The following is a 27,423-nucleotide window of genomic DNA, read 5'->3' on the forward strand; positions in this document are numbered from 1 at the left end:
TCTGTTAGGTATGGTAATATAGACTTTATTATAGTGAACTGATCTTTAAATATAGTTATATATGTATATATTTAATATGTACTTCATAATATACTCGTACTTAGTTGTTTCAACTCGATCGTTTTCGTTTGCCCTCTTGAATTTGAAAAAGCAATTTATCCTGTAGGCTAAGATTACATTACCGTCGTCTATATTTTGCTACTCGTACTGTCTGGCTTTGATTCGCTCTCTATAACTACGATCCTCTCTAGTATCCGCTTTTGGTTTCTTTGTAGTTACAAGTCACATGAAAAATCGAAATGTTGAACTCTATAAGTTGCTTCTCCTCTAGGCTTAAAGACTTAGGTTTGTCCCATCATTACTTAGGTTCTTGTTCTTCGCGTCCTATGGCTTAGATGTGCGATAATGGCATTTGATTCTAGATGTATAATATTAGCATTACAAGAGTTCGCTTCATATATAAAATTTTTGTTTTGGTTTTCCTTTGGTAGAGTGTAAATGAATTTATCGCATTCGGTTTGGTAGCAGTTTTTCACGAAACTTCAATACAAGTTCATATAATAGTTGTATGTAGTTGTTGTGTATAATGTAAATATTAAAGTAAATAAAGCATATTCATGTATGTATATAATTGGTTTTAAAATATTCTCTTCTTATGCCCATCATTGGTTTAGCTTATTTAAAATTCGCTTAAAGTCTGCCTTCAACAATATCTGATGTAAATAGAAAAATCAGTGATTTATTTGTTTGTATTCTCTTTTATAATTACTCGTAATATAGTCTAAATCTTTTGTGCTTAGATGTAAGTGTTTTGCCTTTGCTGTTCGGTGAAAACAAAGTTAAACCTTGAAATTCTTCCCCAAATTCCAAAGCCTAAATTGTTTTCTTGAATGCCCTTTAGAATGTACGTAAATAAGTAACTAGATTTGGTTGTCCTAGAAATAAGATTGTTTGTTTGCTCATTTGGTTTTCAAGAAAAATTCGATGCTTTAATAAAATTGTTTTCGTTTTTTTTTTAAGTTTTCTCATTTTGTTTACTCTAGTTGTAATTGTTTAGCTAGAAGTTCTCAAGCAACTTTAAGATTTGATCGCTCTACGTTTATGTTTTTATCTTGTATTCATTTGGTATTCTCACAGTTAAGCTTCTTTGATTGAGCACAAAAGCAAATGAGAATCGTCTGTTTGGGGGGCAACAACTGAACCTTATCGATATCGTTTTCTATTCCTACTGCGGCTATAGCCTGGAGAGCCGCGGTCCGATTGCGATTCGAGCCTCGCACTGGACAGACCCGGAAATCTTCCCCTACTTCCGGCTAGCCCAGTGCACTGCCCGAAAATCCTCGGCCCCGGTCTGCAAAGTGCTGTGTGAGTTTGTAAGGGCTGTCGAACTGAAAAATCTACGTTGCTTCGAACCGAAAATCTCAAATCATATCGTTCAACTGGAAGTCAATTTAGATTTTGGACTCTTGGCGAGCCTGTGTAATCATTATCCTTAATATCATGTTGTGAGTGTTCCCTAAATTTGCTCAGCTAGTTGTTTAAAAATATAGGTACTCCTCTTCCGAACCCACTACCTCTGTTCGAGAACGAAAGGATAGTACCCAACAAAGTAAATCGAGAGTAATGTGAACGTGCGTGCTTCGCAATGAAACGCATATTTTGATTATAAAATATGGTCCCGAGGTTGTTAAATATTTCTTCATCTTGGTTTTGTCATCGTCTCTGTTTTCTGGGTTATAACATCCATATGTGGGAGCTAGAGCGGCAATTGGATCTATAATATAGGTATAGATAAGGCGTTGTATCAGCGGTTTGCTTTTGGTTTCTGCCAATTCATCGCATCCTTGGCCACGACGCAGTGCCTCCGATGGCTGGCTATAGAACACTACGATTGAGATCTTGCCTAGGTTTGCTCTACGCGGTGTGATTTCTCTTTGAATCCTTAAAGCCTTTAACCCAAAGCTTAGTTATATAACTGCATTACAATATGTTGTTTAAATTAGTAAATTTTTCCCTTTCGGTTTTATAGTTTTTTTTTTGTTTTTTTTTTTGGTTGAAAAAAAGAGTAGTATGAATTTGTTATGCAAGGTTTTTTTCAATTATTTTTTACGGTGTAGTCGTACGTAAGTAATTCATTTAGCATTGTTCTGGGTGTATGTGTGTGTTCGTTTCTTTTCCATATGCTCCCTATTTATATAATAAGTATATAATTGGTTTGGTTAAAAAATTTCCATTAATTGCAAAAATTGTCTTTGTCAAAAAGAGTCGAACAATGGCCTCATGTGTATTTGTTTTTTGTTTTTGCCGGGGCCACGCCCCTTTCGGGAGCGGGCCCGCCTTATTATCGCGTGCATATATCGTGACTATGTGGTTCTATTTGCGTTTCGTGTCCAGTGTTCGTGTGTCAGAGAGTTAGCCAGTTAATCTCGCCTTTACCATCTTGCTCTTTATACTTTCAATTTCGATCCTTCCGCCGACGTGGCTCATCCTTATTTCTGTCCCGGCTCGATGATCTCCACGGTCACGCTCTCGGCCACCGGATTGGTGGTGATGTTGGTGATCAGCGACTGATCCTGCGGCGACTGGGGCTGCTCCTTGGGCTGGTGGCCGTGTGGGTGGTGCTGGCGATGGGCGGATCCGTGGCGCTCATGGTGGGCCGCCTTGCCCTGGGGAGCCACCGAGTTGCTGCGCTGGGAGCGAACCGAGGCCGCCGATGCATTGCTGCCATGCGACTCCGAATGGGATCCTGCGGGGGAGATTGGATTGGAAGGATCCAAATGGAAAATGGATGAGTATCTGGGGGATAATGGTGTGAGCTACTCGCTACTCGGATAACCGGTTGAAGGGAAGTTATCGTTGGCATCACAGGACAACAGCAATGTGGTCAACGGGATCCCGACTTCTAGTGGGGCAACCACTGGATATCTTCGAGTCCCCTCTTTTCTACGTGGAATACTCTAGATACAGCAATCGATCGATGGAGGTTACTACATATGTTAGATTATGTCTTGTATCAGACTTACCAACCCACCTAAAGCCTCCTTCGATCGCTTGCCGTACTCATAAATTATATATATCTTAACGAAGCCAGTTAAGGAAACTATAGATAGGTAGCCGTGCTAGAAAGGAAATAAACCAAAGCGGAAACGGAACTCAAAAGGGATGCTGCAATGGATCAGAGTAGGTTAGAAAGAGAGAGAGAAAGATTCGATGAGGCTTGGTTTGGTTTTGGTACGAGTATCTACGATCGTATATCTTTGTATCTGTAGCGCATGGTGTCTGCATCTGTGTCTGCTTTTGTATCTTTGGTGTCTGCTAGGGAGTTTATTACTGGGTGTGTCGGTAGTTGGAGTGGAAGTAGTACATACAGGTTAACCGCAACTCTCGACTACAAGTTAAGACTAGGGTAACAACACTTCGAGCCAACAAGAACATCAACGAAAACAAAGACTACGAGTACACTGGGAAAAAGGCGTTCTGAAATCATGTATAGTTTCTGGATAGGAAACTAATAACAACTTGTTTATTGAAAATTTTGTAATTAGGGAATATTGTTGAGTAAATATCTTAATTTTGATTCTGCTTATTAATATCGGACAAACCCAGTTGGGAATCATACGAGATTTTTCAAATAAGCTTAATCAATGTTAAATACTTTTAAATCAATCAGTAGCTAGATTTTTTACATCACTTCTGATATCAGCCAACGTAATTTCCCCAAGTGTACCATTACAACTGTTTGGACACAACTTTCACTAGACAAGACATCAACTTTACGAGTACACTACGCAGACTGTCAACGATTTGGGTGGGTTCGTATTCAGGAAGTGGGAGTGGTTTTGGGTGTGGGCTTGCTTTCGGGTCTGCCTACCTCTTCGGACCCTGATATGGATGCGTTTGTTTCTAGCGGTTTTGAGTGTGATACGTTTGCGGACATACACAGATATGCTCGAGTCTCTATTTGTAGGTATATCGGGGCGATCTAGAGCTCTGGAACTGCCGAACTCTAGGGCTCTAGAACTTGTTGGTCCGACCACAGGCTGGTGGCGCCCCCGCCGGCGACACATAGGTGGTGATGGTGGTGCTGGTGACATTGGCGGCACAGGCCGGTGCCTGGTGGTGACCCGCCGAGGGCGGTGGCGTGGGCGTGGGCGAGGGCGTGGCCGAGGCAGCGTACGTTGCGGTGGCACTCGTGGCCGTGTGTGTACTGGCCGTGGTCGTTGGCACGTAGGGCAGAAAGTGGCTATGGACCAGGTTGTGCTGGCTGGCGGCACTCGGATGCTCCAGGAGTCTCGAGCAGGTGGACACATCGCTCACCCGCGAGTCACTCGACCGTGTGTTGCTCTTCGAGCGGATCATACGTCCTTTTTTCGGTGTTCGGTGTTCGGTTTCAGTTTTATTTGTGTTTTCAGTTTCGGTTTGTTTCGTGTTTGTTTGTTTGTTTTTGGGGGGAATGAGCGGTTGGATACGTTTAATATTTCGCCTTTAGCTGGGCACGCGACATCGAGTCAGTGGGTTAATTGGGTGGTTTCGGGGATGGTTTTGGTGGGGTCGCAAAACTCAAATAAGAATATAAATAACCCAAAAGGTAATTTCAAACAACTGTCCGCTGGGCTTAGCACACCAACAATTATCGCCGTAATGGCGTTGAGTAAAACGGTTCTTAAACTGTCAGTCAACTTGATTGAGCCCCCCGAAGAGTTGTTGTTCCTGTTTCGCCGGTCTGAAGTCTTTAGTTGGGGATAAGGTCGCCACTATGCAGCCCAGCGCACTAGTCAGGGGTTAAAATAAAAGGGTTAAGGGGTTCCTAAGCTCTGATAATTCATAAATATTAGTCGGAGTTGTTCCAATAATCGTAAAGCATTTAAAAACAGGATATAAGGTGTCTTATAACCGAGTTTAGTTGACTAAGATTTATGATTTCTTTCAGCTATTTAAATATATTTACCAGTTCAAACAACAAGTTATAACCATTTTTAAATTGGTTGAAAGGGTACTCTTAAGGGATTATATTAAAATGACTGAAGGGTTATTAATTATTTGATATCTGTTTATAAATTAAAAGGTTGACTCGGAAAGCAGGCAAAAGGTACCATTATAAGTTTATTAAAAATTGTTAGCATGCTGAATGTATCCCTAGTTTTGTAGTTCCCTCAGTCAAACTTTTTAAAATATATTAAAAAAATCCCTAAATCCAATACCTCAATAAAGCAATTATATAGAATATAACAAAATATTATATCCTTTTAAACTTTTCAGCGTGGTCCTAAAGAGATGTCCGCTACTGTAACATTGATAGCTAGATAACATTTCCCATAATATCGAATATCATGGGGGTTTCGCCTCCTTTCTTTTTCACACTCCCATCACGTTTTTCGCGTACATCCACTCTCCCCTGTGACTTGAGTTCAGTTGGAAGGGTGATTTTGTAGGTTTTTGTTTTGGTGACTGACTGATCAATTGGCTGACTGACTGACTGATTGATTGATTGGATTAGTACGTATTCAGGGGTCTCTCTTTCTGTTCGTATAGTTTTTGGCTGTAAAAAGAAAGATCTGCAAGTTGACGAGTCGAAAATAAGGGAAACGAATCCAAAAATGGGAAGTAGAAATGGAACGAAACCGAGTAGAACCGAAAAATGCAATCGCGGAAGACCAGAGACCAGAAACCAGAGACTGGAGGAGGAGGAGCCTGACCATCGACTGGGGGGCATGGAATACAAACCTGTCTTACCTAGCGACGGGTTGGGGGAGTGGGGCCTCAGGGAGGCCATGCTGGGCTGCCGCGAAGGGGCCCGCACCGACATCCTGGATCCCCGGCGCTCCTGGCCATGGAGCAATTTGCTATCCCGCAGCAGGGAGACGTTCATCAGGCGAGGATTGGGCGTGTTGAAGATGGTCCGGTTCTCACGCCAGCGGGCTCTGCAAATTACGGACGGGAATTAGTTGAATTTCATGGCTCCTCGGATTATCATCCGGTTAATGCGGGGCCAAGCAAGCGGGGGTGTAATTGTGCCAAGATGTATACTTTTGGGGGCCATGGTTACTCCAACTTAATGCCAATTAATGCAGAAATGCTGTTTATTAGACTGGAAATTAATTGGTGCTCGGATTTTGTATCGCTTGCCAACCACAAATTAACGAGGCCCCATCAAGGCATCGACAGCCCAATTGACCCAGTTTATTGACAGGCCAACGGATGAGCTAGTTGAGCTTAAGATTAAGGGGGTTTGATTTTGACTTTCGCTGCAAATGTGGCTAGGAAGCTCTTAAGGTTTGAGATTTATTTTATGGATGGAATATCAAGTCGTTCTCTAATGTATTTAAGGAAGCTCTGCTCCTTCAATAAATAAGTAACCTCTATTTTTAAATGTCAAGGTTTTAATCCCATCAAACCCCTAGAATATTAACAAATAACAATCCATTATGTGTGCACTCAAGCGATACAAAATCGTTAATGGTGTGTGACTGTTAACCCAGATTTAAAGCTTAGACTATCTGCGTGGGTGGGCGTGGGTGTTTTCGTGATTGTGGGGGCGATGAAGATGTTTGCATTGCAATTTACTCACTGGCTAAACAATCGCAGGACGACACAAATAATAACAAACATCAATGCCATTCCTACCAGCACGCCAATCATGGCCGGGTCGATGTAGGTCTCGGGTCCCCTCTTGTCCTGGCGCCCTGCAAAACGGCCGAAATGGCAAAAGGACAAACAACACAGCCCCATTAACCATAAGCAGTGCCGGCTTAACGTCTACTCGCCACTCGACCACCGACCTTTGCACTCCACGGACCCGTCCTTGTCCCAGAAGGGCGACATCTCGAACCGGCAGATGCAGCGCCCATCCCGGCACTCCGTCTGGAAGTATCGCATCTCGCACTGCTCGTTGAAGAAGCAGGACTCGTTCACGGCGGCCTCTGCAGGGCGATGATATGGAAAAGATGGAGAAACAGGGAGACACCAGATGGAATCAGTTGGGTTGACAAATGGTCAAGGTTTATACAGTCAGCGCAAGGGATTTAACAAATGAATGTTTAGAATCTTAGAAAAAATTATGAGAAAGAAAATAATAACTAGAAATAAGTTTCCTATATTTTGAAATCTATATTAAGATAGTAAAATATCCTAAAACTCCTGTACGATTCCTTTGACATCCAAAGTATATAATATCTTTTCCAATTTGTAAATCCTTTTGGAATATCTAAGAACGTTTGATTAGCTGATTAAAAATATTGATGATTGATGAAAAATCGTAGCCACCTCTATCATATCTATATAAGATCATATCTTTATAAAAATTCATGTAAGGACCCTTTTCTCTCAAGATGGTTTCTTACTATAACATTTATAGTTCCTAAGTGGTTTGAAATTTCCAATTTCTAGTTTCTAGCCCAACATTTTTACTAACATTATAAATTGTCACTATCTAGAGTTGAAATATATTTTTTTCAGTGCCCGGTGAACGAGCAACAACAGGCGAGTGGGGCCATATCAGGGAAAATATTTCCCGGCTGTCGCGGCTGTTGGCGGATTGATTTAATGGCTGATTGAAGTGCGATATGGTGGCCGGGGCGGATTGACTCTCCGCTTGCTGCGGCCACTCCGGTGACAAATATTATCGGGGAACAGCCGCGGCGGAGGGCGTCTCTGAGACCCGGAGACACTGCACCGGTCGTAGGGGCTTAGGGCCATGATGCGGGAGGCAGATACTTCTGCCACTGCTGGCCGACTGGCTGACTGACTGGCTGTCAGCCACGTCGATGATCAATGGCCCGGAGATACTCGGCCAGGAATCACACTTTAGTCACTCCCATAAAAATAGCTCTTCGGCTGACAGTGGCTTTGCGGTGCGATCCGCAGCCATAAATACGCATTCGGAATGTCCCGGCGATTCGATTTTAATTTACAACGTACCAGCAGGGGGAATATCAATTTTAATTATGACAAATGTGCATTAGTTGCAGTTTCTCAGCGCCCTCCTGCTGGCAAGCGTCTATTTTAATTTGCAGAATTTCCGAATGCCAAGCCCCGCAATCAAGACAAATTTCACTTTGCTGCCACAGCAGCTTTCTCGACTCGCTTTTAATGAAAACTTGGCAGGTTGACAGCGGGCGAAAATAGAAAAATAACAAGGAGAAGGGGTTGGTTTTCAGTAATGACCCTACCTTTGCCACATTTGTCAATGTGATTGGTGACGGGCAGATCCTCGGTGCACTGGCAGGACTTCTTCTTGGGATCGCAAATGGAGCCGGGAAAGCCGCACTCCAAGGTATTGTCGCACTTGTCGCCGAACTTCTTCTGCCCGCGGCTGGCATAATCTGTGGGAGAATCGAAGGAAAAAACAAGGATATGGGTTACTCTGACGTCAACGTGACTAATCCCAAGTGTAAAATTTGTAAAGAAACCGCTGCTGAAACAAAAACTTTCGATTCGCCACCGTGCATATCAATAAAAAATAAAAGCTGCCACACAAACTTTCTGCGAAATGCTTTCCAAATCCCCCAACGACTTTGGGGGCAGATTAAAATGTAAATTCTTTAGCAGCCTTCGAGGTGTTTGTGTGTGTGGGCTGGCTTTCCATTTTCTCGCTTTTTTATTTTCCGCCTTTTTTTTGCTTTTGCGTTTTTCACACGTGTGTTTGCCTTCTCCCCCGAGCATACATACTTCGGTGCACTTGAGCCTGGTCGGCTGCGAATCCTTCATTAACTTTGAATGGAATGAAAGCACTCGAGTCGGCGGTGAGTTGCGTTTTGCGGCCCTTCACATCTTAATTAAGCTCTTGGGAGCAACTCTCCGGATTCCGCGGATTCCTTGGATACCACGGATTCCGCGGATTCCCCGCCTGGCGGAAAATCTCAGCCACGGGTTGGGCCCACCTTTAATTCTGTTTATATACTCCGGCCCCCATAATTACCGGGGCCAAAAGCCAAAGCCAAGACCAAGACCAAGAACATAAAGCAGCGGATGCGCCGACATTTAAGCCAGCGGAAGTGAAAAGACAAAACAAAATGGCTGCTCATGCACAAACGGGTTCGCCATTTTCATTTTCCATTTTCTATTTTCCAGCTCATGCCCATGTGCCAGCATTAGTGGTATTAGTGGGCATCTTGTGGCCTGGCATGGGGCTGGGTCTATTTGCTTGCGGTTTATTTTTAAATGCACTGGCTATGAATAGGGTTATAGTTTGCGAGGGGCTGCGAAAAATGAATGCTAATGCGAATAATGGTTTGGCTCTGCGGCGGTGCTAGACCGCCGGATACCCAACTGGAAATAACGCTCGTATCTCGAGTGCAGTCAAGTCTATAAATATACCATCCGATTAGTGGGGTTCTTCAAGATGTGTTATCCATTAAATACAAATTATAATGATGAGGACACGTTGAATGACTTGAATGTATTTTAAGGTCAAGTTAAGGCTACGGTTAAAGTTTAAGTTCTGTCAGATGAAGTTAACATGAAGTGTTGAAAGAATAGTTACATTTCCCAATTTTATTTTAAGACTTAGCCCCAAACAAACATTTACCTCGAAGAAAACGGTTGAGAAATGGGATCTAAATCTGAGGGTATTAAATTAATTTCAGAACGCGAGATGTGGGCAGGTCACACATCTGTCCTACCCCAACTTCGCCCACCTGCAGCTATTACTTATGCATCAGGAGCGTGCCCACATCAATGGACCCCTTGGTACCCTCCAGTTGCAGTCTGCCAAGAGGAAACCCAGCTGCCGCAGCACAAAGCTTTGCTTACGTTTTTTCCACCAGATGAGTTTTATTTGGTTTCGGTTTCCGTGGCGCTGCAGTGCCGGCGTGGAAATTCTGTGAAAGTGTTGACAAAGTGGCTGCCTGGGGGCTCCGGGCTCTGCCGTGGACCATGTCCGTGACCCGAGGCCAACCTTTGATGGCCTCGCAGCCCGGGCCCTACCAAAAAGCGATTACCCAATGGCCAGAGCCAGAGGTAGGGCCTAAAATGTGACTACAAATTGCACATGTCAGTAGTAGCAGCGAGTAGCCGGGTCCCATATTAAACAGAGCCGGCATTTATAATTAACCGAACTGGGGCGAGCCATTAAAGCCAACTTTGCTTATTTCGGCCATATCATTAGGCCTCCTCAACTAGTTTTCTCGAAAAAAAAGGAAAGTATGGAAAACTTTTCACATTCTGACTAGAACACATTGCAGACAGTGCATTTAAGTTTGGGATGAGAAAACTACTCTAATGCTCGGAAGGATGAGTACGAAGCACGAACTGAGGTACAGTGGCTGAAAACCTTTCAGCAAATGGGCTTAGAAAGACAAGAAAATTATATAAAGAAGTCCTGCATATGAAGATAGGAAAATTGCTTTAAGGCAAGCAGCTTCAAGGAATTGGTCTTGTTTAAAACTGAAACCTCGCAAAATCTCAATTCAAGAAGAAAAATATTTATTTTGAAATCTTCAAGTACAGTAGATTAGTATTTCAAACTGGATAGTCGAGGCAGACAATTTAAAGTTCCCATTAAAAAGGAGCACATAGCGCATGCGATAAAGTGCAGCACTTTTCTTGACTTTAAAGCCACTATAACTTATACAATTACAAATGAATTGCCAGCAGCCAGACGAACAAAGGACTGTCAAGGCAGTCGCTTTATAAATGTACATATGACACCTCGGTGACGCCATTTTGCGGTCTAAATCTCATTCTTAAACGAGGCTAAGCCGGGGTAATCCCGCTGCCTGGTGCAGCATTCTTATCTGGGCCTTGGACTACTTACCAAACTCTGGCGTTGTCGTCTCCGGACCCGCGCTGAAGGCATTCACGGCAAAGAAATTGTCACCGTCATCGCCGAGCGTCAGTGGCGGCAGCAGGGCAATAACGGAAATCAGGCACAGGACCAGGCCGTTAAGGCCTTCCCAGCCCGATCCCATCATCCTGCGGCCCGGCTTCATCGGAAGTCGAAGGCCAAGGCTCTTCCGCCCCACGTTGGGCGCCATTAATATGGCACGCGCTCTTATGGCAGCGGTGGTGGTGCTGGTGTTGCTGTCGCTGCCTACCCGTTCGCCTTTTCCTTTGCCTCCAGTTGTTTTTCTGGGCGTGGACGTGGTTGGTGTGGTTCTCTCTGGTCTGAGGACCAAGTTGACTTGGCAATTGTTGCTGCTGATGCTGTGGTTGGTGGTCAAACACTCAGCGTCTGCGGCCTCGTCGTCTTCATCAGCTGGCTGCTGTTGCTGTGTCTCACATGGTTCGCGGCCCTTGAAGATGGCAGCTCCTTGACGGGGCCGGGGCTCTAGAGCCCCATCTAATCTCATATTATTCGATCGTCGTCGTGCTCCTCATCCATGCTGCTCCGACTATATCAATTTGCACACTATTGGCCCGGCTCCTCTGTTCCCGTGTGTATTTTCCCTCTTTTCTGTTTAGCCTTTGGCCTCGTTTCCGATTCACATCAAAGTCTGTCACTGCAAGAGGAAGAAACGGAAAATGATTTTGGGTTAGTTGGTGTTTGCTGTTCTGCGTTCGGTAGTTTTTCAGCTGGGGGATTCAATCAGGGGGGACAAAAGCCGGGCTAATCACTTTGCGGCGTGTGAAATTACAAACCGTTGTTGAAACAATTTCCGAAAGTGCCACCAAAAGTCTGAAAACTGAAACCGAAACTGACACATACTCTCGGCTCCACCCAAGCCGTCCTTTTGGGGTCAAAATAGCCCGGACAGGACGAAAACTGTCACAGCCTGTGGGCGGCGTTTTGGCCCTTTGGCACGGCTCACACCGAAATTGAGTGACGGCCAATTTGTGTGTCTATGACAGTTAATTGGATTAGGCGCACCCACAGCCACCAATCAACCGGCCAACGGATATGGACGGTTTAAATCCATTGTGGGGCCAAAAATGTTGCTGCATTTAATTAAAATCCATTTTCCATTATATTATTTAATTGCATGACAATGATTTGTGTGCTGTGGTTGCGCAGGACACGACCGACCGCTGAATAAATCATGTATTTTAGAACATGCAACGCATGTTCGGGCGACAAGTGCTGCTTGTTTAGTCAGCGATTGTGGCCAGAAAGTGGCTTTCGTCTGCATATCTGGTCGCAACATGCACTCCCTGGTCGCCTCAGGTCAAAAGCAACACATTCCTATGGCCAAAATAAACAGAGCTTCTCGGCATTAATGGCGTTTAAGTTGAGTGACAGCTTGCCCCGCGAACACTCCAGTTATTTGAGGCCTAAACAATATACTACCAGAGCTAACCGCAATTATTTTGGGATCAAGATTGTACGTAATATGGTTTAATAGTGAACTGCAGTCTGGCTAAATACCGTGCAACCAAAACCACAATTTGGCCTAAATAAACACTGCTGCCAGAACATTAATAACCACACATTTGAAGCGAAGCTTGTCTGCTTTTAAAGTCTTGAAACGAACACACATCTATTTATAAAGATTTGTCAAGAGAATAACAGCCGCAAGTATTTTTAGAATTTGTCTACGTACAAATAGACCTTGACAAGTAAAGTCTATTGTCTCAGGCTATTTGGGTATATATAGAACTCGTACTTTTATGTGGGATCAGGGTTGTGGTTGAAGTGGTGCTTTGTTATATTAAAGATGAAAAGAAAAAAGGAAATTTTGTCATGTGCATTCTCACGGTAAGCCAAGCTTAAATTGAAAATCCTGTACCTACAAAAAGTATACGAGCGTCTGCTGTTCTATTTATAAAGATTTATTTGCAGGATCAATCAAGGCTTAAATTGAAAAATCCTGAAACCACAAATAGAGTACGAAAATGTCCGCAGTTCTATTTATAAAGATTTGCCAAAAATGAAGGGCTAATCGCAATGTTTATGGAAACATACACCCATGAGAGCAGTCCTTGACAGGCAAATGCCTTTGTTTTGGGCCTTGGTTACAAGCCAAATGAGCCAGCTTTGGTGCTGATTTGAGAATAAATGCTTTCGGGCACCCAGAGGAGGGACTTTGCCAGGATTTTCCAGTCAGGAGGACAGTGAAAATCCTTATTCTCATGTAATTTATGCTCGCAGCCTGTTTTGGCCTCGGCTTGGGTTTCGGTTTTCCCCTGCGATTACGATTGCGGATATGTCCTGCGAGGAGGAGAAGCTCGTAAACGCGTGGCGCACTGGGCCGCAAATGATGTACGGGAAACATGTTGCATATTTATGCCGCCTATCTGCCCCGAACCGATCCCCACTTGCAAAACGGCGAATTGTTTTTCGTTTTTCATAAATTCATGCGTTGCCAATTGGACGATGAGTATTCATTACACGGCGTATACGCAATATATTCCATGTGACTTCCTTTCGGTGCTCCGACGCTGTGACAACCGCGGGGATGACAAGGGGGGCTTGGGGGCTTGGAGATGGTGATGTTGATGGGACAAATGCCTGTCACATGAAAGGCAACCTCGAACAAGGAAATTACAACCATAACATCAGCAACAACAGCATCTGCCGCATGGCCGGATGTCGTCCCAACTTTCGTGGGTACAGTGAAAGTTCCCTCATGAAAGTCCCCTGCAATTCGGTCGAGTTTATCGTGCACCTTGAGAGCAAGTTCAATTTGCTCACTAATTACTAATTACTGGAGTAATGAAATCAAATTGGAGTTCATGCCATGGCACTTCTTTGTTCTTGCACTGCTTTTGTTTCGACGCTCGTCTGTCACAGAGTTCACTGTACTCGTAATACCGACTGGGGCAACTCACAAACTTACTAAGAACGTAAATTAAACATTTCTTGGCAATAAAGTTTTTATGAGGCATTCGAGTATGTCTTTATTTGGTTTTATCACAGCTTCTCGTACTTTTTAAAGAGAATTTTAAAGCTTTTGTTGCGAGGTTTTAAAGTTTTCGTTCCCAATAACATTTAACAAAAACTAAATATGTGCTGGCGATGAAAATAAAATTATAAAGATAGGTTTATATTAAAATGGTTACAAATTATAGAATTTTAATTTAAGTTATTTTTCGGAAGGTATTTTACCCTCTTAATCCGAGTTTAGATAACCACCATTGATGGTGCACTTAATCATATGCCACATATCATTCTCCCAAGGCTACATCCTGTAATTTATATACATTATTCCCTACCCAGTATTCACTGTAACACGTTTGCCGCGTTGCTTTTGCCGGCGGCTGTACTAAATATTTTCGCCGGCGACAACGTGTCGTATGCGCAACGCAGAGGGCCACGCAGAGGGGGTAACCCTAATCAGGCCGAGATCGTGCTAATTAACATGACATAAGCATAAATCATAAGGCAGGTGGATGATGGCTGACACATCCCCTGGTTTCCCCACATCCCGGATATGTGGCGACTGGTCCAATAAATACTTTTCGGGGCAGGAGGAGCCTTTGTTTCAGCCCGAGCCTCAAGGACACGCGCTTAGGGGTGTAAAAATAAGAAAATAAAACTACAAACAGTCGCAGAGAGCCAATTCAGAAATTCGAGCAATAAATTCGGCAAACAATGGCTGAGGGCGCACATGTGCCGAGGGTGCCCACGTGGGTGTGCGTGTGTGTAGTTCGAGTATTTGCAGTAACAACAATGCAGGGGCAAACATCCCGACATACGTACATTTGGCTTAGCCAAACAATGGGCCTTTCCTCATGCAAGAGCCGGCGGAACGAGGGCAAACAGACACAGAGCCAGCGCCAGTCCAAGTGGGCTCGAGCTCCACAGACGCCGCCAAAACGGAACGCACTCTGGCTAAGCGCCAGCCGGATGGGTGGATAGATACTCGGCTCGGATTCAGATACAGATGTAAATGCCGATACAGATACAGATACAGATACAGATACAGGGGGACTTCTTCAAGTTGAATTAACAGCGGGTACTCATAAAGAGGACTTACCAAGGAGCAAACATAATCAAAATAAATCCCCCAGCCAAAAACGCACACTATTTTAAAGGTCTAAGGACTTGGGACCTATCAATTCCTATATTTAACAGGGGGATTTGTAACTTTAAGCTTGTAACTTCTTTTTTAAACATTTTTAAATACTTTATGTTTGTTTCTTGTTTGTCATTGATCAACTTTTAATTGGGCTAATGAAAAGCGACATTTACTATATTAATTGCCACTTTGAAATGTGTCACAGCGCCAAAGTAAACAGAAAAAAGTGACTGCACCAAAAAAACGGCGACAGGGAGGCATTGAAAAAGGCGCAGCTGATATTTACTTAAATTGATTACTTTGAATGCAGTCCCTAGCAGTAAAAAGTGAAACCCACAATGTTTGCTTTAAAGAGGGCTGCCTGTACTGGCTGCATGCTAAACTTTATTGATTGCTGATGGGAGCAATCTAAGTGCAGAATCTAAGGAGCAGAGCCAAAATGCAGTTCGCCTCGCATATTTTAAGCGGCCCTCCATCGATTGAGGCCAGAATCTTTGCGAATGCGTGCCATTACAGCAATTATTTGCCAAGATTTATGTGCTCGGAACAAATGGCTTGGCATTTGGCACACACAGCCGCAGACACCCAGAGGGAAAGCAGAAAGGGGCCAGTCAGTGGGTCGATGGACAAAGGACCAAAGAACCAAAGGACGAAGACGGATGGCCAGCGAGACACCCACACAAAAACCTACTCAATGTGCCATTTAATGGGCCCGAAGATGCAGTCAAACTAATAGAATCTGCTCTTATTTTATTGTTTGTGTGCTCCAAACTCGTATCTCCAAAATGAATTTAGCCTGTGGCCACAATCCCATGATTAAATCAATATTTCAATGTCCAAAATGAAGTCGAATCGATTAGGGACAATGAGTTCTCCTTGATTAAATGCGCTCAGGGCACATAAAGAGCAGTGGTTTTACTAATATCCTTGGCTGAAATTAATTTACTTTGGGAAAAGCAAACTGGGAGCAAGTCTAAAGAAATTCTTACAAAATAAAAAATATGTATTTAGCCTTAAATGGATTACCAAAATGTAAAGAAATTTATGAGCTGTAAGCTGTTAAATCGCCTTATAAGTAGTTGTTTCACCATAAACTACAAGCCCAAACCAATCCAATCTTGAGCCTCAATAATTAAATCAATGCTCTACCTTCCAACGAGACCTCAATTTACGGCCGGTGATTGAATTGGAATTTTCAGAATTAATTAAACCCAAGTCAGATATGAAAGTATGACGGTGAAGGGAGAAAAATGCTGAGAGCACTGGAAATTTGCTAATTGGATTGCCCTCAGCTCTTGCAAATTTCAGTGTGGCAAATTGAATGCGTTCGAACCCGCGGGGAATCGCCCTGAATTTTCTGGGAAAGGCCATACCGATGGCGATGGCGATGGCGAAAATTAAACCCAAATGAAATGGGCGATTGGGCAATCAGTGGGCAGGAACATCGATGCGAGGCGAGTCGATTACAGGTCACCGGTTGGCATTCCTTTGTCCTGGTCTCCAGATGCAATTCTGCGGACACGCTCCATGAATCAGACCCTAGGGGCTCCCCCCTTTCTCGGCCCCGAAAAGGTGAAAGTAATGAAATTGAAAATAATGAAAATGGTACCGGCACTTTAATTGTCCTAAGTCTGCAAACAAACTCCCCTCAGAGCTTGTTTCGCTGTTGAATTACATTTGAAATGAAATGCAAGGTCCCTGGGGCTTCCTCACAAAATGACTTAGTGCACGTTTATTAATATAAAAATTCGCTACTTAATTCGTGACTCATTCCGCCTCGCCTCCCACGTAAAATCCGATCCATTTACCCTCGCTTACTTCGGCAACAGGGTGTGAGTAATGCTTATCGCATTCATGGCTAAATTACGTTACATTTAGTTTTATATTTCAAATGCTCCCCAAGCGTGTATTTCTGTGTGTGTAGCGTATATTAAAACTCAATTAAATATCGCATGTTGTCAAATTGCAGCAAACAAAAGGCAAAAAGCCGAAAGCAGGCTAGGGAAATTCCTGGCTGCTGTTGCTTCGCTGCGCCTCATTATGAATTAATTTGGGTTCGCATTTCATTTTAAGCGGCGGCAAAGACCCCGATTACCAAGTGGATATACGAATGCCAGGCCAAATATGAATGAATTATGATCGCTGGAACGAGGCGAAACTGTTGAGCTTCGAGGCAGTTTTCGGAGACGCAGGTGGATGTGATTGCGGAGGTGGATGGGGATAGATGCGAAGGGATATGGGCATGGGGACGGAGGCTTCGCAGGATTTGGGGCCATGGGAGGCGCCCTGGTTCGCTTTCGGTTGCCATGCGAAGGGCGATAAATAAAATGGCGAAAAATGCGAAATACAATAAAGTATTGCCAGCGACCAAACAAACAAAGGTTACAAAGTCACACTGATAGGAAAAGCCATATATCAGAATTGGCCAACGTTTTTGATTTAAGGCAAAAAAGAAATATGTATTTTTAGGGATATTTCAAATAGTTTCTTCTATACTAAAGAACTATCCTATTAATTTAACCAAAATAAGGGGCAAATGAAAAGGGTCTTACTAAAATACTAGTACTAATGATATTACAAAGTAACTAAAAACACTATTTCTCAATTGTTTTAATATTCTGTTTAATATGAAAAATACCTGAAGTATTTTTAAGTATATAAATGATTTTTCAATATTATTAAAATGAGATTTTTTGAGAGCCTATCTAAAAATAGTGTTTTTTAATTAGCAACGATTTCCTCTCAGTGCACTGTGACGATGCCGACGACAACAGCAAGGCGACTGGCGAGCGGAAATGGCGTGAGTTGTACACGTTGTGGGGGGCGTGTGCCGGGGCCACCCCCACCAGCCCCTACCATTTCCCACCCCACATATCATCCCTCATCGTTCGGCCCCCGAAAGCAAACGCATTGAATCAAAGGAAATCACGAAACATGGCGTGGCAAGCGGCGGTTCCTGCACACTTTGACTACCTTTGGCTACCCCATACAAAAAGGGTAGCTGGCCTGGAAACTTCTGAGCCACCCCACCGCCCAATTAGCCCACGCCCAGCCGCGAGGGTCGCGTCTTAAATACTGAAATGCAGAATGGCGGAAAGTACTGAGAGTCGAATAAAGAGCCGGCGAAGATTTGCAGCGTGTCTTGCCAGGCGGATGTATGTCCCATGCCCTTTGATAATAAATAAACTCGAGGCTTTGTCGTCGGGCGGCGCTTGCCTTTTGCCATTGTGCATTTCCGTTTCCGCTGGCAGAAGGGGGCGGAGAAGCGGAAGGGGGCGTGGAGAGGAAGCAAGAGCGAGTTCAATGTAAACGGATTTCCATCGAGTTGCCATTGCAATTGATTCCAGTTGTTGCCCCCAGTTGATGGCAGTCGATGGGCAACTTTTAACCTTTGCCGCCGCCTGACACATTATTATAAATAAATGGTTTGACTTTGCGCTTGCAGCTGTCAAATAAACATTTCGCAGTGCAAATGCCACATAACAGTAGTGTGCCACATCATCCACATTACCCATCCGCCCCGTTTTCGGCCCACAGAAATATCGCTCATACGCCCCGGTGTGCGGCCAACCGAAAGCCTGGCGAATATGAACCCGGTTAATGAGTTTCTAATGCACGCAACGAGCCATTCAGTTGGTTGATTGTACGAAAATCAGATATGTCAGCATGTCACACACCCAGGGCACTAATACACTTTGTGATTCATCTGCTGCCCTTTTGTCTGTGGCGATTTCGAATTGAATGGCTGGGACCGGGGATATGAGCGGATATCACCCTGTGCTCGATATATGGTGGCCCAGTTTCATTCTGGCGTCGATTTGCGGGGGCAATTTAAACTCAATTTCCCGAACAAAGGAAATTTTGTGCCATTAAATTCGCTTGCCATGCAAAAAGCCATCAACAATGCATCCGAAGTCGCATTTGCAATCGCAGTGAAATCCCAATCCCAAACCGAGTGCACTTTCCCGGTGTCGGGCGGACGATGAATGTGGCAGCCTGCAAATTCGCCCACATTATAGCCAGCCAGACAGACAGTTGGAAAAAGTCAAGGCTGGGCTTTAAATTCCGAGATACCCATAGATTGGGCACTATAAATATTGCAAGGAACAAAAGCGCTTTTTTTATATTTTTAGGTAGGCACCGCATATCAAGAACGACAATTTAAGACTTTTTATGAGTATGGATACCGGAAAATAGAACCTGAATATAAATTAAAAATGTTACCCTCGTTTAAAATAACAATTGTAATATAGAATATTGGAGAGTTCAACCACGAATCCATAGAGGTATCCCATATCTAAATCAAGATCCTATAACTCAAGTTGTGGAATTTGAAAGATCAGTTTTATGGTCTGATACTGAAGTCCATTGGAAGTACAGAAAAACTGAACATGAAAATGGGCTAAAATTTCGACCTTCGATTAAAAGAGAAATTTAAATGTAGATTATTAGAAAATGTCAACACAAACTCATAAAGGCATCCCACGCCTAAATCGGATTCTTATAACTCAAGTTATGGAATTTATAAGTGTAATTTTGGGGTCTGATACTGAAATCCATTGGAAGTACAGAAAAACTGAACATGAAAATGGGCTAAAATTTCGACCCTCGATTAAAGGAGAAATTTAAATGTAGATTACTAGAAAATGTCAACACAAACTCATAAAGGCATCCCACGCCTAAATCGGATTCTTATAACTCAAGTTATGGAATTTATAAGTGTAATTTTGGGGTCTGATACTGAAATCCATTGGAAGTACAGAAAAACTGAACATGAAAATGGGCTAAAATTTCGACCCTCGATTAAAGGAGAAATTTAAATGTAGATTACTAGAAAATGTCAACACAAACTCATAAAGGCATCCCACGCCTAAATGGGATTCTTATAACTCAAGTTATGGAATTTATAAGTGTAATTTTGGGGTCTGATACTGAAATCCATTGGAAGTACAGAAAAACTGAACATGAAAATGGGCTAAAATTTCGACCCTCGATTAAGGAAGAAATTTAAATGTAGATTACTAGAAAATGTCAACACAAACTCATAAAGGCATCCCACGCCTAAATCGGATTCTTATAACTCAAGTTATGGAATTTATAAGTGTAATTTTGGGGTCTGATACTGAAATCCATTGGAAGTACAGAAAAACTGAACATGAAAATGGGCTAAAATTTCGACCTTCGATTAAAAGAGAAATTTAAATGTAGATTATTAGAAAATGTCAACACAAACTCATAAAGGCATCCCACGCCTAAATCGGATTCTTATAACTCAAGTTATGGAATTTAGAAGTGAAATTTTGGGGTCTGATACTGAAATCCATTGGAAGTACAGAAAAACTGAACATGAAAATGGGCTAAAATTTCGACCTTCGATTAAAAGAGAAATTTAAATGTAGATTATTAGAAAATGTCAACACAAACTCATAAAGGCATCCCACGCCTAAATCGGATTCTTACAACTCAAGTTATGGAATTTATAAGTGTAATTTTGGGGTCTGATACTGAAATCCATTGGAAGTACAGAAAAACTGAACATGAAAATGGGCTAAAATTTCGACCTTCGATTAAAAGAGAAATTTAAATGTAGATTATTAGAAAATGTCAACACAAACTCATAAAGGCATCCCACGCCTAAATCGGATTCTTACAACTCAAGTTATGGAATTTATAAGTGTAATTTTGGGGTCTGATACTGAAATCCATTGGAAGTACAGAAAAACTGAACATGAAAATGGGCTAAAATTTCGACCTTCGATTAAAAGAGAAATTTAAATGTAGATTATTAGAAAATGTCAACACAAACTCATAAAGGCATCCCACGCCTAAATCGGATTCTTATAACTCAAGTTATGGAATTTAGAAGTGAAATTTTGGGGTCTGATACTGAACTCCATTGGAATAAAGGAAAAACAGAACATGAAAACGGGCTAAAATTTCGACCCTCGATTTAAAGAGAACTTTAAATGTAGACTGTTAGAGAATCGACCCACGAATTGATAGAGGTATCCCAGCTCTAGATCGAGATCCTATAACTCAAGTTATGGAATCTACAAGTGCAGTTTTGGGCTCATAAAAGATAGAAAATGCCACCACAAACTCATAGAGACATCCCACTTCTAGTTACGAATCCAATAGCTTAAGTTTAGAATCTTAAAGAACAGTTTCTTATCAAATCCATTTTACATAGAACACATAGAAGCCACAGGACTTCCCTTTCTAGCCTGATTAATGCAAATCGAATCATACGCCCCATTAGATGTCCGAAATTACGCAATAAATCTGGATATACCCAACAATACCCATCGATTTCAGTGCTCGGCATGCATATCTCACTGCTTTCTGCCGTCGCCCGCCGGATGCGACTGCGGATGTGGCTGCCTTGGGATGGGCTGGGACGGGCTGGGATGAGATTGGGTGGGCTTCCAGAAATCGCACGAAAGTGCTGCAATATTTAACCTCTGCGTCGTGTGCAGGACACGTGCGAAAAATGGGGCTTTTGCATATGGCGTATATGGGATTCTCGCACATCCACTTGCATGGCTAATGCGATTTCTGCCAGCCTTAGCCCGGGGATTCATAAGCTCTGGAATCCATTTAGAACGCGAAGTGGCGGTGAGCGGCTGCCATTGGCCGGCCATCGGTTATTTTAATTGCGCATAAAATGAGTGGAACGCACTCTCCATTTATCACGCACGAAAGATATGTACTCCTTAAATACGAGCTAGAAATAGAACGCGGTCTAAAAGGTGGCGTGCACTCAGAGAAAATATAGTTCACATTTAAGCTTAGGTGGGTGAACGTAACTTTAAAGGAAAGTATGGGTTCTGGTAAAATTAGAAATCATAATGTTCATTTTCAGATTCAAGGTTTGTTGTGATTTTAAAATATGTTATGAATATTATAATACACATATATTGCAGTTTTTGTAACATACCAAAATGTTTTCGTAAATCAACCGTGCAAAGAGTTTAGTAAGTAAGACTTAGACACTTTTCAGACGTCGATCAACTGAAGTCAAGTGTTTTGAACAAACTAATTCTGAATGCATTCACTGACTCTCCCAGACCTGTTTAGAAGCTTTGAAGATAGGAGCACAACGTCTTAAACCAAAGTTTTGTGGAACCCGGGGAATTAAAAGCTTTGATAAGAACGAACAACAAACCAGAAATAATACTTCTGAGAATAATCATTTAAATGTTAGTATATACAAGAATAAACAATTGATAATTGTTATTTCTAGAATGCTGGCTCTTATCCATTTGTTTAACCTTTGTAGAATGAAACATTTATAAACCAAATTTACTAAACTAACCATAAAAGTCTTTTAAGAACAAGTTCCCTTCGATAAATTTTTAAAGAAGGAAAACATGGGGTTTACTTTTATTAAGTATTATTTGAATAGCGAGTACCACCGATGTTTTTCCTAGTGTATTGCTCTTCAATCCTAAGCCGTGAGTCGGGGCTATAGACTGGCATATGCACTCGCCATGACATGGTTAATGTGACAACGACTGTTTGCACAGTTTGCTTAATAGTCCACACGTGCAGCCATACATATATACCACATACACCATTGTACACATGTACTGGGGTCATAATGAGGGGCGCTTGGCGGTGTCGGAGGTCCAACCCGTCGACTCCTCGACTTCTCTGTGTGTCATCAGCAAAACGGGGCCAGTCGACTGCTGGCAATTGTATTATTTATCCTGGAGGTGGCCCAAACACACACCCAAAGCCCCAGAGATGGTCACTTCACCCACTCAGCCGCACAGGCGGGCATTTAGTTATCCTTAAGCTACTTACAGGACACACATGGTCGGGATGGTTGGCTGGCTGGTTGGCGGCGGGCTGAGCGCAATTTACAGACTCACCTCAGCCAAATTAATTATTGCAATTAAGCTAACCGCGCCTATGGGAGGAGCTGTCAATCCTTGAAGGTCCTGGTACCCCCAGTATTTGGCCAAAAAATTAAGTATACGCTCTGCTCGCCACTGTACTTAATCAGAAATTGCGGTCCCACTTCATTGGCATTCAGGCGCTGACCCCAACTGAAAGTTTCCACCGAAAAGGATTCAAATGTCGAAGCGAAACGATTTTCCAGCCAGCCAGCAAACAATTTATCTTCGCCGCCGAAGGAGCTGCTGGCCTATAAAAATGGCAATCATTATTATAGTCATGTACCAGGCAACGGGGCGTTACGGCAATCAACGCCAGCGTCCCTAGCAGGCTTCCATAAATAAGCGCACAATTTCAATTTTCAACAACGCCCCAAAGGAACCCGCACACTCGAGAGCTGACAATGAAGGCCCCTCCGAAAACCGGAGACAGACGCAGGCCGCATCGCAGATTACATGGTGGATGGAAGATGGTATACGAGGTGGCTGGTATACGGGTGGATGGTATTTAAATGCATATTTTAATAGCCATAAAGCGGGCAGCTCCTCCTTGGGAGCCCGAAATGCCAGCGGGCACACTTAGAGGCCTGCTCGGTTACGGATTTCGATTCTGGTCCGCATTCGTATAAGGATTCGGATTCGGATACGAATACGGATACGGATACTTGGCCAGGACAAGGCCGAATGCGCAACTAAAACAAGAGAGCGGGAATGTAATATATAAATTATAAACGCAAACTGTGCGACAAGGATTTCTGGTTGGGTTTTCGGTTTGCTATATTACTTGTCTTATTTTCTTTCCTCTTTTTTTAGTACTATTTCTGCTGGTCGACATGCGATTGCGATGGCAAATGATTTTGCAGTTGACGGCGGAACGTGGGTTAAGGGGGCGAGAGGGGGTGAAGGGCGGCGACAAATCGAAGCATAAACTGGCGAATCGAGGGGGGAACCAATGGCACATGGTGCACGTCGAAGGTCAAGGGTCAGGCCGGCAGATCTGCTCGAAATTTACTGCAACACTTGCCGCCGGGCCCCAAGGCATCTTTAGAGGCACATACACCCCTCGTGTATTTATAGGCTGGATGGAAATTGATGACGTCTCCATCGAGGCAGTATCTCCGCCACGCCCCCGTTGCCGCCCTCGATTCCGTGTCCTCAGCTCCGCGATGTCATGCCGCATGCAGATTGTCGTGCAGCAAGTAAGCGAAGTAACTGCAACTGCTAACAATTCACTGAGAAAATAAGCAATCCAAAAGGGATCCACAGGAAATAAAATGACAAATTTTCATCATAGATTTTAGCTTAAAATTTATAATGCATTTTATATTTACCAGAAGGAGAAAAGTCTCTTAAAAATGACATAAAAACTTGTTATACTTTGTTTTCTGTTTGAAGCCAACCAGCTTTTTCAAAATAATATTATAAAATTGTAGTAATAAAATTAAAAGAAACTCCTTAGGTATCTAAGACCAATATCAAACGGAAGTTGAGAACACCATTATAAACATAATCCGGCATTGCCCTTTCAAATACCTTTTTATAATCACCAATTAGAGAATTAAAATCGCTGAAAGTTAGTGTAGAAAATGTAGCATACTTTCAGACACCTTAAAGTAAAAACACTGGAAATTTTAAGTTTATAAATGGATGTTATATCCCCTTTTTGCTTAGTGTGTGCTCTTGCAACTGCCGCAAAGTCTGTGTTAGCCGGAATCGATCCGAAGGAGGAGCAGCGGAACTCGAGTCCTTATAACTTCGCCCCGACGTGCATGTGTGTTCGCCGAGATGCGAGTGTGTTGGTGGGGGCCAGACTATATGCCTATGCCCGTGCCGTATCCTCAAGCCTATGGGAGTATGAATATGCCACGCGATGTGATTGTGAGTGCGAAAATGTGGCGACGCCGAAAGGAAAGTTGGAAGGACCCCGAGTTCGCTTTGGTTTGCCTGGGTTTGGTGTGGTTCGGTTCGCTTTGGTTAGGTTTGGTTTGGCTGGGCTGCTGGCCTCTGGGCTCTGTGTTTTGGGTTCTCTGCTTCTGGGCTCTGGCTTCAGAACTTCTGGGCCAGGATGACGTAGTCCTCCGGCTAAAGTGTGTTAGTATGCCTGCCCTTCCGACTTGGGGTTGCACACAGACGCGGACACGTACCGCACACCCATACGGACGCACCGAGGGTGCGAAGGGGCATTTAATGGTTCGTGTTCTTGTTCTTCCCTTGCCTTTTTTATACTTTTATTTTTGCCTCATCTCGCTCGTTTGTCGCCCATATTGGGGTCGCCTGACGGTTCATACTTTAAAAGCGCCATTTAGTCCGCAGCCAGCTAAATTATTAAAAGCAAATCCAACACAGAGCAGCAACACTCACACAGGCAGTTCATTAAATTCAATGTATGCAAAATAGCGGCAACAAATGCGGCAAAAGGCAATCCTGGCCCACCCCTCCGCCCACTCGACCATCCAGCTGTTGTCATTTTCCAGCCACGAACCCAAAAAATGTAGGAAGAAGTGTGCAAGACAAGCTCATCATAATCATATGCTTCCCGAAGCACAGAAAGAAAAGTAGTTTTGGGAAAAAATCTTGGTCCTCCAAGTATTTTAAAAAACTCCAGTAAATATCTCTAATATAATAGACAATAGATATTTGTAAATTAGTTTGAATGAAATGAATTTTTTAAATCTTTGGTTTCATCATTTCATCATAACAACAACATATTTCATATTTTTTGATTTTTTTCCACTAAATATTAATATTAATTGTAAAATTAATGGTAGCTAACATTTTCTGGCTCACTAAATCATTTACGAAGCTCTGAAATATTTATTTTATTAGGATCATATCGTATAATCACATTCTTCTAATGAAATATTTCATTGCCTACTTTTAGGCACTTGCTTTTTGAGAACTTTTTATTCGTTTAGCTCTTAAAGAAGTTAACAATTTGGTAATAGAAATGCCTCCCCAACACTTTTTCCCTCAATTTGGAACTACTTCACCATCTCTTCTCGCTGTGTAGCAACTTTGCTGCGCAAATATGTTTCGCCAACTTCAATTTGTGTTCCAGGTAGTAAGTTTACAAGGGAGTGTGCGTCTGTGTGTGTTTAAGGGGCCCTGCCGTGTCGCCCTGTCTGTGTGTGCGTTGCTTTTTTATGCGTCACGTGAGAATTTCCTTTATTATTATTTGACTTGGCTGCCTTAGTACACATCACGTATACGCAACGTATAGGTCCGCAGAAAGGGCATTGATTTTTTTGATTTGCCTTCGGTTTCGCCACCTTTGGTACCCCCTTTTCCCCTTTTCCCCTTCATCGTTTATTGCTTTGATTGCTTTTCACTTTTTAAGCATGGATACTCTGCAGTTTGTGCTTTTCTTTGCCCTGCTGAAGCAGAAAAATATTTGATCGCCTGTTTTTATTTTTTTATTTTTTTGTGTTTTCATTTTTGTTTGTGTTTGGCACTTTTTGGCATTTTTTTGTATTTTTTCTTGTTGCACGCTGTTCGGTTCATCATCACAGACACACACCAGCACACACTCACGCACACAGACGCGCGCATAAGAAATATACTACTAAAATACAAATTGCTCACAATTTCCTCTGCTCTAGTTAGTCGTTGTTGTTGCTGTTGCTTCTGCTTCTGCTGCCTCGCACTGTTTGAGTTTTCCTCAGGGGTTTTCCCGGAAAATTCCACGACCACGCGCTACCACGTCTGACCACGTTCTGAATTGGATTTCAGCTCGGAGCTCGGTGGAAAATGCGAATATCGTTGGTGAAAAGTCACCATCAGGCGGCAGCCGCCTTTCCTCTCACAGGACATGCGCCTGGAGAGCCTGCAAGTGACACACTTTTCCGCGCCAACCGTCGCCGATGAAGTGGATTTTCCGAACTGCCGCCGCCCCGCCGCTCTTGTCCTTTCCCCCTCGCCCTCGAGTATAGTATTTACATGGCACATCGGTTTAAGGCGGCTGGCAGTTTTCCTTCGTTTCCCTACTTTTTTCGTACTTTAGTTGAAGTGAATTTCACATGCATTGCCCGGAGGATGGGTGCACGGAAAAAAATCTATACTAATATTTATGGTTGATTTTTAATGGAAATGTCTTAAATCTCTTCTACGTTTATTAAAATCAAAATTATTGTATTTATTTTATTTTTAAAATTAAAACCCCCTTTTTTGTAAGAACTAGTATCAACATTTTATTCATTTAATGTTTAAGAATTAAGATCTGTAAAAATTATATAATTTTTCTAAAATTTGATAAAAAATGTTAAATGAATCACATTTTAGTGACACAAATTAGAGTAAAATGTGTACCAAACTTCCTTTAAACACCACTTTTTCAAGAAAAAAAATCAAAGAAAATCCCATCTTTTCAGTGGTTTTCCTCTCCGCCGCGTTTCAGGAGTCCTGGTGTGATGTGCCGCAAATGTCACTTACAATGGCCGAATATTTTCGGGATGCTGCCGCCCAGCATCCCAGTCCAGGGAGTTGAAAATTCGCATTTGCCGCATCCATAATTAATGACCTGTCCTTTCGGCCGGCCCCGTCTTTCGGTTAAAGTTGGGCTGCCCGGGTTAACTGACCTTTTGCAGTGCGGCTAACGAGAAATGCAAATAGAAGGCACTGGCCAATAGTAAGGT

General features: G+C 42.9%; 1 protein-coding gene across 5 annotated transcripts; it reads right to left on the reverse strand.

The window, feature by feature from the left end:
- Positions 1 to 26,493, reverse strand: LOC108026261 (uncharacterized). Of its 5 annotated transcripts, none has more exons than XM_017097118.3 (7): positions 26,375 to 26,493; positions 10,754 to 11,438; positions 8,169 to 8,321; positions 6,780 to 6,920; positions 6,569 to 6,683; positions 5,734 to 5,921; positions 1 to 2,746 (listed from the first exon to the last, which is right to left on the reverse strand). In XM_017097118.3, the coding sequence occupies exons 2-7, from the start codon at positions 11,286 to 11,288 to the stop codon at positions 2,490 to 2,492; spliced, it is 1,389 nt and encodes a 462-aa protein (XP_016952607.1). In that variant the 5' UTR covers positions 11,289 to 11,438; positions 26,375 to 26,493; the 3' UTR covers positions 1 to 2,489. The 5 variants fall into 5 exon arrangements, with proteins under 5 accessions (XP_016952607.1, XP_016952606.1, XP_016952604.1 ...); XM_017097117.3 differs by having other exon boundaries at positions 5,725 to 5,921; XM_017097115.3 differs by lacking the exon at positions 1 to 2,746 and adding an exon at positions 3,901 to 4,364.
- Positions 26,494 to 27,423: the final 930 nt, after the last annotated feature.

Source organism: Drosophila biarmipes, chromosome 3R, assembly GCF_025231255.1.
Source record: "Drosophila biarmipes strain raj3 chromosome 3R, RU_DBia_V1.1, whole genome shotgun sequence".
In the NCBI taxonomy this organism is placed as follows: domain Eukaryota; kingdom Metazoa; phylum Arthropoda; class Insecta; order Diptera; family Drosophilidae; genus Drosophila; species Drosophila biarmipes.